Here is a 15,059-nt window from a genome sequence, read left to right as displayed (position 1 = left end):
CACAAGAGGTCCTACCACCAGTAATTGTATTAAAAAAAGGCTGTTTCGTCATTCAAGACATACCACGACTGAAATAGACATAATGGTGTCTGCAAGTTCACAATAGACACCAACAGCACCGTAAATCTAAAAATAAATAATAGTTTAAAAAAACTAACAAAATACGCTTTTATAGAAATTACAACTAAAAAATAGAAAATAAAATTTGAATAAATTTGAATTATAAATTGTGTAAAAAAAAATTATTTGATTGCAAAAAAAAGCGTGGGGTGCTTTTCAGGATATTATCAAAATAACCCTTCTACTCAAATCTGTTCATAAAATATTTATATCTACTGATACCATGCACCCCACGATTTTTCTATAAAATTTACTATAAAAGCGTATTTTATTAGTTTCTTTAAACTATCATTTATTTTTCATTTTTTAGTTGAATTTCAATTTTTTCAATTATTTTTTTAAATATTGAATTTTCATCGGCCCTTAATAAGTATACCAAATTTCGACTTAATCCGACGTTTTGAAGGGGGTCAAAATCATGTTCAAAGATTCCGTATACTAACATACATACGTCTGAAGCTAATAAAAGCGTGTTAAAAATAAGTTTTTCATTTATTTTTAATACATAATTGCGTATTGATAAGCATTTCTGGCTTTGCGTTACAATACGGGTTCAACTGAGGACTGCGTGTAGGGTGTTAGTGGCAAACGAACCTGTCTACCACGTTTCCAGTTCTTTTTTCGCTCTTACCTGTGAAACTCGATCGGAAAATAGCATTTCGTGTTCAAAAATTCAGTGTAGGTATACTCAAAACAAAACACAATATAGATATGGTTAGCGGCGCGGACAAGCGATAACATTCGCACAGTGGGAGCGATTCATGAATTTTACATGTAGCCCTCGAGGTATGTATACGGACGGAGCGTTTTGTTACGAACAAACAAAACGTACGTAGGTACCTGAAGCCTTTTTATAACGAAACGGGTTTGTTTTTTAAACATGTACAACCGATCGAAAATATGATTTTGATTTAATTTTATCAGCGGCCTAAGCGAGAACCTTTTTAAAGTGTGCCAAATATTATACACGGATGGTATTTTAAATGTTCTTCCTGATTCTATAGACCGAAAGTTTATATAAACATAATTTGAATTCATTCGCTTCTTTCTAATAAGTGCTACGAAGTCTTATGGTTTCTGGACACTTCGACGTCCATTCTTATTCTTGATAGGTCACCGTTACGACAGAGCTTGTGATGCATAGTCCCTACTACTTCGATAAAGAATTTGCAAGTTGAATTAACGCCAATTTCATTTTACAAAGGCATTTTTTCTCCTACCTAGGCCGAAGTTCGGTTTTCGTCCCGCTGTACAGGGAAGAAAGTGTAACTTTTCCTCCCACTGTACAGGGAAGAAAGTGTAACTTTTTCTCCCTGGGTACAAGTGCGCATGCGCGTTAGTGTCTACGTCTGCTCTCACGCACCTAAAATTCTCCGCCATTGTTGTGCTCGGGTAATTTGCAATATTGTGTTTAGTGTAAAAGTGAAATAAATAAAAGGCAATAAAATGCAATTTAGGTAAGACTAATGCAACTAGATAGCCACTTGAAACTCCCACATTATATCCTTTGTGGTGGGAGGATACAAAACATTTTGGTTCATAATCAGACCGTTTGGTCATTTAAACATTAAGAATTGTATAATTTTAAATTGATAATTTAAATGTCGAGATAATTGTTAACAATACAAACTGTCCATTCTCGTTTAATGCCAATTCAGTTCAGACTTGAATAACAAACACAATTTAAACACACGATCCCTTATAAAAGCTTAAATTGACGTTTAAAAAACACATCAGCAGTCGGAAAACCATTAAAAACTCGCCCTTTATAATTGAAGGCTCCTTTTCCGTGCCACTTTTGTAAGTCCAACAGAAAACAGTCCCGAAAAATTTCATTTGAAAACCCACAAGCGCGCGCCCTAAATTTATCTCATTCCAAAACCTGAAACCGTTTTGTAACTGGCTCTGTTACGAAATTTTCACGTAAGTATTCCAAACTTAAATGACGAGTTCCGTACGGTAGACTATAATCATGATCACTTAGATCATGTTCACTGCCTAAATTCTTTGTAATAAATATGTAATAAATAACGTCTTCTCCCTAGTCGATAACCTCAGGAGTTCAGGTTGTGGTTTCTATCTATAATCTTATCACTCAATCTGTTTTATTTTTATTTTTGTTTGCTACTTCCGTCACAGCGTTTAAGACAGCGTCCACATATGCTAGAGTTGAACGTCGCTCAGCTGCGATTGATTTTAGCGCTATGCAGAGTTTTTTGTGGCATTATCTTTCCGTAATTACGTCCGGAGTACTCAATGGATAGGCAGTCGATGGATCGTCGCGTTTTAATTTTTGAAGTCCTTAACTGTAGAAACGTTGGTACAATATGCTGTCTCCATCATGAGCATTTTTCACTAGTAGCACATTTCAAATTCAAATCGCTGACAATTCCCTTTCCGTTTAGACCCTTCCATACCAAAATTTTACCAAGCTTCACAAAGTATATTGAGTCTATTCTCAGTCTATCATCAATGAAGATAGAAAATTCAATAAGATCAATAATAAATTACAGTTCCCGAAGCGAAGCGTGGGCGGGTCGCTAGTATTAATCTAAATATCAAAATGTTTACTGTCTGTCCTGTCTTATCTGTCCGTTAATATTAAGTTCGGATTTCGTGTTGCTGAATATCTTCTTCTACTGTCTGTTTTGTGTGCAATTTAGAAAGAATTAAGGACTTTCTAGCATTTTATAATAAATAATCGGTATTGCGGTTATTATTTTTGCAACAGATGACGAGTTTAAATCGCAATATTCTAAAACGCAAATCAAGAACGTCATATAATAATTTTTCATCGCTTCTTTAAGAGCTAGTTTTAATATCACCGAACTTTCTAGTTCGTAAATAACAGTATCATGGTGTTAAAAATATTCTTCTGAAACATGCACACTTCAATTAAAATAATAAACGCCGATGTTGTAGTTTGAGAACAAAACGCCCGACCCAGTGACATTTCCAATTGTAGGTGATACGATTTTGTGTGGCCGTTTCAGGGTTGCCAGCTTTTAAGAGTTGTTTCAACTTTTTAGTATTAGCTCAGAGCACTTTCAGAGTCTACAGATTCCTTAACTTTTATGCCGTGTCTCGCCTTGGATGGCTCTTGAAATCACTATTACTTTTTTTTAAATCTTCGTGAGTATAGTGGTTAAGGACACTAATTATTCACAGTGTTTCAATTTCTGGTTGAGGTCAAAAACTTTTCTGACAACATTCGACAATTGTATGGAATAATAGGAGACGAAAAATGTGTTTTTTTTAATTATAACATCTACATTCTAGATTTCTAGCTTTCAATACCGGAATATTAATATGAAGTTCTTCGATCAACTTCAGGTATAGAGTATTCATTTTCAAGTTAATTTATTGGTAGATAATTCAGTAGATGTTTGATTATAATTTGAGTACAAATAGCTTTCAGATTTTGATTATATCGAGCTAGGGATAAGAGAGTCAGCAGTCTCAGTGATGGTCATGGGCAACCTGAAAGAGTCCAGGCTGCGCCCCACGCTAACGTTACTCTAGTACGCTGGCACCAGGAGGATGGGACAATGCGACGGCGACTGCGGTACACGTTACCGTCGTCGCCAGACGTACTCTGGAAGAGCAGCTCGGTCAGCGGTGTATAGCGTTCCGACCCGACAGGCTGGTTCTGACTTTCTTCTTCGATTTCGAGACCTCTGTTCTTCGCATTAACCTATTTAGTATTAAGCCGTTCTTCGAAGCTGCGATCGTATTAGGCGAATCGAAATATTAGTGAGTTTTTTAAGTTTATAAACTTTTAAACTTAAGAAAACTTTTAACTGTTAACATTTTTGCCGTAAATTCAATGCAACTTGCCAAAGCCCTGGCGAATGTTCATTTTAGTTTTCGCAGTCTGACAACTCCGTCACACTGACAATTTCCTGACCTCGAAACTGAGACGAAATGAAATTTTCAGTGTGATGAGCACGGCACTGGAATACTTTTAATACCTGCACACCTATTAAATGCATCGCTTGTGGCCGTGTCACTTAAAATGCATACTTAAAAATACCGCATCTTTAATGATTCATTAAAGACGCGGTATTTTTCAAGTATGCATTGCGTCTTTAATGATTCATTAAAGACGCGGTGTTTTTCAAGTATGCATTTTATAGATTGAATTAAATAGGTTTTTCATTTCTAATAGCTTAGTGTGCCTGTGAGATTTTTTTTTCAATTACTATAAATCATTAATACGATATGACCTTCACATAATTTATATTTCTTCTAGATCTTTAACAATGCTCAAGAACAAAATCGAATCTCGGAAATTCCATGAAAGAAAATCGGGCATAATTCCGGACACTGCCTCTAAGTACCTATAATCAGGATATCATTCATTATATTGTATGGTGTGGAAACACGCTCTTCAAACAGAATTCTTAAAAAAAGATGTGTGGTGTCGTGGGACACCGGATAGGAATGAAGTTCCTTATTATAAAAATATTAATTTTAAGTTCTATTCGAGGTAGAAAGAAAATAAAACTGGAGATTTCGCAACAACCCACGGTCATTCGGTAAAGTGCGAACTTATTGTAGTACACTTCATTCACAGTTGTTTGCATAAAAGAGTTAGTGTATTGCGCAAACGAACGCTCTGAGATCGTGGTCAATGAATGATAAAAAAATATGTAACTTTTTGTACGTTATTACAAAGTTAAGTCGTACACTGTGTGCATTACTAATAAAAATCTTACGTTACGGACGTTTTTTCCCGGTTAGGGTACCCCCCCGCATCGTCCCATAAGGAACTTCGATCCAATAAAATAAAAAAGCACTGTTATGTTCTGAATCAATACAATACCTTATAAAGTGGATTAAACACATTCCCCACAATCGAACTCTGTACATTGTAAGAAATCAATTTGAAATCAAAGAGCGTGATTGCCCCCGGCCGTTAAACCTGAGACGTGTGGATTGTGTTTGTACAGAAAAGAAAACTTGTTAAATAAATACTTGCTTTGATTTTATTGGACTACGAGATGTGAGTCGCGTATTAAGCCCGTGCTTTGTAAGCAAACGGGTCTGTGCCGGCTTCGTTTTTTTTTTTGAATCGGAATAGTCTATCGCGAAAATATCGACTCACATATTGAAGTCGCGAGGGGACGTGCGCGATTTGATCCCAATAAACTGTATCGCATCGCCTTTGCGCCATAGCATTCGATATCCGTACGGAGGATTCGACAAATTAAAGACCTTCCGTCCTATTTCTGCCGCAAACCAATCACGGATTCTAATTTAAGGGGAAAATATAGCTGTTGTTAAAAATATCTAACGGAATGCAAGGGATACCTATTGGCAACGTTTTTTATTTATTTATCCGTTAGATAAACAACGTAGCCCATACATTTTAAACACGACACGAGGTTGAAGTCTCAATTGTATTATTAAACAACCATCTAGAGCTTTAGGCAGGAGTGGATAAGTAACGCCTTTGGGGAGAAATGGGCAAAATGTATTTTTTTGGGCAGGGCGCTAAACTTCCTATGAGGTGTCCGCGCTTAGAAGGCACGCGGGGAACTTGACGATCTGCAGATGTTGGGAGCAGACTGCGGGCCCAAGGATGTTTTTAGGACCCTACCGCACCAAACGACTCCCCTTGTGCTCTCTAACCCGACGTCCAATCTCCACCTTAGGTCAGAACCTGATCAGAGTAGGCGGGTTCCCGCGGTCAACATTACAACCGAACTCGCGAGCCACCCCTAGGACATACGACCGTCGGGTCGTTGAGGCAATCGTTGACGACCAACGACGCTGGTCTCCGTAGTACAGCGGCCCGTCAGGACGCCCGAGCGTTGCCGCTAAAGCAAAATGGTGAGCCAACGCGAGCGAGCCTCAAAACAAACTCAATAATTACGCATAAAATTTGTGAATTAGATTTTTATTACAAGATGCTTTTATGGATAGTAAGTATTTTCTTTGAAAAATGAATAGTTTAGTGATTTCCCTTTAATTATCATGTCAGATGGTCTTCTTTTTCACAAATAAATTTGAAAGCATCCCGACGTAATGTCACCCGCCCTCCACATCACGGTTTCGGCTTATTTAACTCCACAAAAGCTTCTAACAAGGAAACTTTTAAAACTCCGTTCCCATTTTAGGAAAGGTTTAATAATGATCAAGTATTCTTCGAACGGAGTTTTCGTGAAACTTCTCCTTTCATGCGTACGTTTGTATCTTGTGTTATTACCGATCCATTTAGGGTTCCAAATTTTATCATATATTTGTACGTATTCCGTGTGTACGTCCATTTTTATGATAATGTCATTTCGCTTAGACTATTCTTATCATATGTATTATCGTAATATGTACGTTAGACGTATTAACTAAATCACAATACCATTCCAAAAAATACTTGGACGGACTGTGTGAAAAAAAGACGTGTGGCACTCGGGGACTGCCGCGGTAAAGCTATTCCAAAGCATTTTTTTATCAACTTATGCAATTACAATTAGACACTAATAATTTAATATTAAAACAATAATAAAAATAAGACCACGCCATATTTATAAACATTAACAAAAGCAAAACATTAACTGTCCCCTTCACACTTATAAGCTAGACCGCGTCAGAGAGAGATGGGCAGACTTTTCATGATGCTCATGCAGTGCGACGTCACGCCGCGCGCTTATTCACAAACACTACACCAGCGCAACGTGTGAATGTGTTGAACGCGAGCTACATAGTAGGCGTAGGGGGGGTGTCAGGTTATTTTCGTTACGGAATTTCTTGATTCAGTCGCCGCGCTCAAGGCCCGCGATAGAAGCTATGCAATAGCTTAAAATCCTCTTATCCGCATATCCATGTGAGAGAAGGGTGTTAGTCCAAAGATGATTTATGATAGACTTGAACGGAGAAATTTAATACGGCACAAAGGCATAGTGGGATAAGGGCAAGTAGAAGAAGACAAAAGACAGTACAAGGTTGTATCAAAATTACTAATTAGAGAAAAACTATATGAACAACAATGGGCCTTACCAGAAGGCTCAAAGAGCAATAGGCTATATTCGAAGTTTCCCTCCTCCGAAATCGAATCAGGAATGAAGAGATTTGTAAAATAACTAAACTAACTGACATAGGCTGAAGAATTGCAAGTGCAGTAGCAGTAAGCAGGACAGGACTCATAGAACAGATGGTCACTGGGTTCTATGAGCTCGTGAGTGGCGACCGGAAGTCCTAGCGTAAGTAGGCCTCCCACAAGATGGTCTGACGATCGGTTGAAGGTCACGGGAATCGGCTGGATGTACCTTGGGCGAGGCCTATGTCCAGCAGTGGACGTTTGTGGTGGGCTAAATATTTTGTTTTAAAAAGAATTTGGCGAATTGCAGACTCAATTAAAACTACCTTCACCGCTTAACCTCCTTTATCATTTCTCTGGTGGTGACTCTCAAACACTTTGCAGCGTACGTGGTCACGGCCAATCGAGCGCGAATAGTTTTAGAACTCATCCATAATATCTGAGTTTTAAACCAAAACATATTCGAATAACAAGCTGTTCTAATTACAAATGAAGATTTCATGTAAAGTAAACAATATACAAATGATTTAGTAACATAAAGGAAATAAGTATCTTATATAGTAACAATGATTTAGAACTTAAGAACTAAGAGTTTGAGTACATTATCTGTACTAATGTATAAATCTACAGTGGTTTTTACGGATGTTCCGTTATAACTACTGAACCATGCATTCGATTGACTTGAAACTTGGTATCCATGTAGAAAATACATGTACATAATGGATAGGCTAATATTTGTATGAGTGTTGGACTCCCTAATAATAATGACAGTAAATAATAATGTTAATTTTAAATGCCCAGCGAAGCGGGCGAGTACGGCTAGTGTGTTTATAAGAATTGATATATTGACTTAGGTACGAGTGTGAGGGGCATAACATAACAAAATCAAATTTTGTTTCGAAAGCTGAGTTAATGAAACTTACAGAGAAGACAGTTTCAGAATTTACACGCTCGAGATATCGTCACAAGCTATTCCAGTAAGCGAGGCAACATTAACATTTCCGTTTTCGAGTCTTTAACTTTTCATAAACGAGGTTCTCTAATTATGTTTCCGTTTAAAACTAAGATATTAGAGTGAGTTTGCGTAATTAGTATTTTATACGGTTTTTTTTTTATACAGGACGTAAAAAAAAAACAAAGCCGAATCAGGAATAATGTGCAAGTCTTAAAGTAAACGAAAAACAAATTCAGCTTACGAAACTAAGTATAGGTAGTTAATTAAAACTACTTTGAAGGTATAATCTCGAATTTAATATTTTTATTATACATATTATTATATACTATTTCTTACATTTTGAATCCTATACAGTTTTCGATGACTGTAAAATTTTTTTTTTTTTTTTTTTTTTCTTCAATATGGCGATCAAACTTCATTCGGAAGCTTATTTTAGCCAGAGTCGAGTCAGCCAAAGGCGACATAGTAACTTCATCTTGAAATGTCAAGTTGCCATGATATTCCAGTGTAGAGGGATAGGAGCAGGGACTTTAGAAATAGGCGGTATAGGAGGAACTAGGGCAATATATACATATAGTAAAATATAGTAATGTAAAGAAGAAAAGATATTATAATAAAATATTATGGAAGGTTAGAAAAGAAATAAGAGCTTTAGTATATTTGAAATCAACAAAGGAAAGTATAGTGTAGGAGTCACAAGGGAGAGGAGCACGAAATTTTATAAGGAATTCATAAAGTGGTTTGGATTTGTATTTGACACATTCAAATAATGTATGTTCGATGTTTCCATTGGTATTGCAATGTTCACAAGCATCTGAGTCAACGACACCAATTCTCGATAAATGACTGGGTAAACTACAATGGCCAAATCTTAATCTCGATATGGTAGATGTTACTTTTTTTGGGAAATTAAACTTAGAAAACCAAGGTTTTAAATTAATTTTGATATGAAGACGACGATATCGTCCACCTTTTGATAAACAAGACTTTTCCCACTCGGAGTTCCAATCTTTTAAAAGATACTCCCGAGGCTTTTCTAGTAGGTCTTGAGTATACACTTTGTCAATATATGTATTACCCTGCCTTGCGGCCATAGCAGCTAAATAATCTACCAATTCATTTCCTTGGATGCCCGAATGGCCAGGAATCCATGCTAATGTGACTCGTAAATTTGAATCATGACATTCTTTTAATTTAAGTTTTACCTCAAGAGAAAGCGGACAAGGAGGTTTCTTTTTAAATGGATTTGATAAAAGAGACTGAAGAAAGCTCAATGAATCAGAAAATATATATGAATTCTCTATTTTATTGCAAATTATATATTTGACACATTCAAGGACAGCCATGCCTTCTCCAACAAAGTTTGAAGAAAGATGTGGATATTTATAAAGACGAAAATGACCTGACGAGAGTCTTAAGAAAGCAGCTCCTACGCTTTTTTCATCCGAGGAAACGGATTTAGACGCGTCAGTATAGAAATCCTCCGATTTAGGTTCTAAGTTTTTAATAAAGGAGGCTAATTTTGAGTTTGCCGAGCTTGATCCTTTTTGGATATCTATTGATAACTTGATATCGGGTACAAACATTAAAGTCTCGTAATCATATGAAAAAGTTGAGTGGCATTGAAATTTATGAATTGAACAACGTAGTTCTAAAAATCTTCTATAGCTAGAAACTAAGTAAGGGATTTTCCGGTTACGCCAGAAAGCATTTCGTCCATTAATAACTTCACAAAGATTTTGTAGTTTCAAAATTAAGGGGTGTCCATGATATTGTTGAATTTTAAATATAAATCTATCAGAAAGGTATTGTCTACGCAAAGATAGCGGCGGTTCAGAGCATTCTATTTGTAAAGCATTTATTGGAGTACTATTCATGGCTCCAATAACGATCCTGAGACTTTTATGTTGTAATAAATCTAATTTATGTAGAGGTTGTTTGTTTTCAAGACAAAAAGTTATGGAGCCAAAGTCTAATATACTACGTACCAAAGCATTATACATTAATCTAAGTACACCAGGATGAGACCCCCACCAAACGCCACTTACAGCTCTCATAATATTTATGTTTTTCTCACATTTTCTTACAATGTCGTTGATATGAGCGTTACCGTTCATACTAGAATCAAAAATGCGACCAAGAAATTTCGCCTCTTTAACCACTGGTATTCGTTCTCCATCAACAAAAATATTTACGGTGGGAACTTTTCTTTTCCGCGTAAAAACAACTATGAGACTTTTAGATTTAGATAACGAAAGATTTTGGGCAGAGAGCCAGGATGATAACTTGTTTAATGAATCGTTAAGAGTTTCCGCTGCTATTTTAATATCACGGTTAGCAGAGTAAACTAAGACATCATCTGCATATTGTAAGATGGAACAGGAAGGATCAACACTTAAATGGAGATCGAAAGTATAAATGTCATATAATAGAGGACTTAGAACAGAACCCTGAGGGATACCTTTCCAAACTTTTCTTATTTTATCCTCAAAACCAGGTATATGTAAAGAAATAGTCCTTCCAGTATATAAATTAAAAATGAAATCAATAAATTTTAATGGTAATTTTAAATCCGACATTTTTTCTTTTAATTTAATTAAGTTTACATTATCATACGCGCTTTGAATATCTAAAAAGGCTCCTACAACCGATTCAGATTTCGAAAAAGACAAAAAAATGTCTGTTGCAAAAATGGCATGGCTATCGGACACACCTTTACCTCTTCTGAACCCATATTGAGAGCAAGGCAAAAGATTGTTATGTTCTACGTACCACTCAAATCTTTGTTTAATTAAATGTTCTGCTAATTTTACCAAAACAGATGATAACGCTACAGGTCTATAAGATAAAGGATTATTTGAATCTTTGTTAGGCTTTAATATAGGTATTATAATTTGATGTTTCCAGGAAGAAGGTATTATACCAGTGTCTATTATAGAATTAATTAAATTCAGTAAATATGATAGGGTTATAGGTTTTGAATTAATTAAGAAAGAGTAAGGAATACCATCACATCCTGGAGTGGAGTCTGATAACCGGTTCAAAACTAATTGAAGTTCCGGCAAAGAAAATGAACACGCTAAGTTATTATTAATATTAGAGTTATCTGATATATAAGAGTATGTATAAGGCAATTGGTCAAACTTAGGAACCATAGTGGGTGCGATATTGTCCAAAAAAGGATTAATCCATTCTTGCGATGTATAATTTCTAGATGAGGCTATAAAAGAAGATCTAAACATTCTTATATTTTTCCAGATTAGGGAGGATGGCGAATCAGGCGAAAGCTTGGAACAAAATCTTTTCCATCCCTCTTTTTTCTTTTTCCGAAGAAGCCTTTTAGTGGCCGCTTCAACATTTTTATAAAATAAATAACTATGCATGGTCAAACATTGCTTATTAAGTTTTTCTGCATCATTTCTTTTATTGACAGCTTCTGTACATTCTTTGTCCCACCATGGGGGAGAAGATATTTTCTTATGGGCAACATTCTTTTTGGGGATATGTTTATCTGCAGCTGCTAAGTATGCCGTAATAAGGTTATCATACGCCTTGTTTATGTTGTTATAATCGTTATAATCATCAAGAGTAGATAAACTTGGAAAAGACATAATTTTCGATTCAACTTCTTGACTAAACAGTTCCCAATCATAGTTATTTAATCTGAACTTAAATAACGGCGGTAGTGGATTAAAAGTGCCTGTTTTACCAGAGGGCAAGGAAATTAATAAGGGATAATGATCACTGCCACAGGACAGCGTTAAACATTCCCAGTTTAACAGTGAAGACAAACTGGCTGAACTAAGTGTTATATCAACATAACTTGGGGCTTGACCCGGAACTGGGCGACGAGTGGGGGACCCATCATTCAGAACACAAAGATTATGATCATTTATTATCTCCATTAAGCCATTTCCCATGGCATCATCATTGGGTGCTCCCCATAAGAAGTGGTGAGCGTTGAAATCCCCTAGAACTACTATTGGTTTGGGTAATGATTGAATGATTTTGTCTAGTATAGGCAGAACAGATAAATCCTTTTCTGAAATGTACACAGATAGATATGTTACCTCACCTACTCGGGCAGCCACTGCTTGTAAAATATCCGAGTTAAAAGCTGGGATTGGCAAAGAAGAAAATCTGTGATTATTACGAATTAAAAGGGCTGTGCCACCATACCCATCATGTCTATCATGTCTGAGAATATTAAAACCGGCCATACGGAAATTGGAACCTGGAACTAACCAAGTTTCTGATATGGCTAGTAAAAAAATATTATGTGAATTAATTAAAGATATAATTTCATGTTTTTTAGGAACTATGCTTTTACAGTTCCACTGGAGGACTCTGTCCATATTTAAAAATATTGAAAATTGATAGTGAAATATTATTTATAAGTGAAAGAGCAACGTGTTCTGGTAGTTCTGAATTAGCAATAATATTTATAAGTGTGGATAACAATTTATTTAGTGTGTCAGAAGATGGCAACTGTGTATCCTTTTCTTTGTTGGATTGCAAAGCGGAACCTACTTTACCTTGAGACTCATCAAATGAAATGCTGCGGATCAATGATTTATATTCTGATTTGTCATAACCCTTATTTAAAATAGATGCCTGTTTAGGCTTCTTTATAACAGTTTTTTTGTAAGAGACAGAATTTGAACTATCTACATCATTTAAACTTTGGGCAGATAGTGGAATAGATGATGTTATTTGCGAATATGATTTCTTTACAATAGGAAACAATTTAGAGGCTTCTTGGTATGAAATGGGGTTTTGAGACATATGTTTTTTAATATTTGTTTGTCTACTAAACTCAGGGCAAGATTTGTTTGTAGCCATATGTTCACCTCTACAGTTAACACAAGAAAAAGTCTCAGTATTACAAGCCAGTCCGCTGTGCTCTCCAGCACATTTATTACATCTAGGTTTGCTCCTGCATTGAACACGAGTGTGTCCAAAGCGACAACAATTGAAACATTGTACCGTTGGATAAATATACTGTTCAACTGGAATACTTGAAAAAAAGGAATACACTCTAGAGGGAAGAGACTGTCCGTCAAAAGTCAAGACCACAGTTTGAGTAGGAATCCATGAAGTTCCATCTGAGTTGACAGACTTCCTGTTTAATCTACGGGATTTGATAATTTGTCCATAGCCTTCTGGGATTTGCAGATTGTCTACAATGTCCTCATGAGTCCACTCCTGAGGGATACCCTTTATCAAACCCATTTTACATATATTATATGTAGGAATCACTACATTATACAATGGATTCATAGACATGTTGGATATGAAAATATTGGCATCACTATGTGTTTTAAAAGTTATTGCCAGGCGATTACGACCTACTCGTTTAATTCCATCCTGTAAGATATTACCAAGATTGCTTTTCTTTAGAAAATTTCCAAATTTAAGTGGGTGCAGTGATGTAGTACTATTAGAATCTGAAATTAAAGTAACATGGACCATATATGGACCAGGATCCTGTTCAGTGTATTTTTTTCTGTAAACAGAGTCAGCCATTGGGGTCTCAGATGGTGTCATAGAAGGACTCGCTGAAGTAGGCTCTGGTGAGGTCTGTACAATTTGGCGAGGAGGCACTATAAGCTTATTTACGTTATTTGCAAGATTTCCCGCCAAAGCCTGCTGCAGCGGGCGCAACGAAAGTTGTTTGTCCGAGATCTTTGGTTTAAAAGAATTAACAAGTTGTTTCTTTTTTTGGGATTTCTTCGATTTAACGTTGACAAATTCAGATACGTTGGAAAGGTCGAACTCATCACAGAAAAATATTGGTTGGCTAAACCTTGAGTTAGTCGTATCAGTTGTCTCCTCAGTAATATTCGGATCCGGGGGATCCGTTCCCGCCTCCAACTCCATACTATCTACGCTAAAGTACTAAAATATACAATTATAAACTAAACATATATACAGTTATAAACTAAAATATGCTACAATATCTACAGAATATCAAATTAAATTAATTAAAAAGGATATGAATTTTTTAATTGGCCCTCTTCTCAAGTTCCGTCCCAAATTTTTTGAAGGTTCCCGCCCTCCCTACACTTAATAATCTCGACTGTAAAATTAATATCGCATTATAATCCAAAGACTAGTAAGCAAGCGAAGGTACTAATCGATTGCTAAAATTTACTAAATATATTCCCCCAAAATATTCAAAAATCCATCTGAAATTTTTGTTTTTCGTGCAGAATTAAATATAAGCTTGGTACTGATCACAAAGGAATTTTAAGACCACAACAACCCCATTGAAATCATAGCAGCAGCATTTAAGTGTAGTTTGTTTTTGTTTTGTTCCAACATGAAACAGGGGGTAGTTTAAAACCCAATTTATAATTATAGCATTATTATTGCAAACAATATGTTTAATACTCATTAGAATTTAATACAGCATAAATGCAAGAGATTGCATCATTCAATAAAGGGCGTAATTCAATTTCTTGTATGATTAGTTACAATAAAAATGATAGCTCCATTCCCGATCATGCGGACCATTCCCGATCCTGCGGTCAGAATGGAAAGCAGTCGACGTCGCCCAAAACACGGATCCTCCCGATCCACTAACGGTGCTTTTAGGTACCTCAAGCACCGGTCATCGTTCTCGTCGAGCTCGTCGCTTGCAAGGGCTCGGCGAGTAAATTAACCCACAGACACAGCCCACTGAGTTTCTAGCCGGATCTTCTCAGTGGGTCGCGTTTCCGATCCGGTGGTAGATTCTGCGAAGCACGGCTCTTGCTAGGGTTCGTGTTAGCAACGTCGTCAGGTTTGAGCCCTGTGAGCTCACCTACTAGTTAAGGTTACGCTGAAATAGCCTCTCAAGGCTATCAGCATAGGTAGGAAAAAAACTGATGGCTCTTATGATGTAGTTGGCATTTTGTGTATTTCCATCTTGAATTCAAGGACACTTCTCCATTCAATAATCAT

At 36.3% G+C, this 15,059-nt stretch overlaps 1 protein-coding gene across 1 annotated transcript; it reads right to left on the bottom strand.

The window, feature by feature from the left end:
- Window positions 1–9,054: 9,054 nt before the first annotated feature.
- LOC149502563 (uncharacterized) lies at window positions 9,055–14,169 on the bottom strand. Its single transcript, XM_089729223.1, has one exon. The coding sequence runs from the start codon at window positions 13,992–13,994 to the stop codon at window positions 12,441–12,443; it is 1,554 nt and encodes a 517-aa protein (XP_089585349.1). The 5' UTR covers window positions 13,995–14,169; the 3' UTR covers window positions 9,055–12,440.
- Between the last annotated feature and the right edge of the window lie 890 nt (window positions 14,170–15,059).

The sequence above is a fragment of the Bombyx mandarina genome, chromosome 08, assembly GCF_030267445.1.
Source record: "Bombyx mandarina strain Sakado chromosome 08, ASM3026744v2".
NCBI classification, from domain to species: Eukaryota; Metazoa; Arthropoda; class Insecta; order Lepidoptera; family Bombycidae; genus Bombyx; species Bombyx mandarina.
Note: the sequence above shows the minus strand (reverse complement) of the source record. Positions and strands in the feature narration are given on the sequence as shown.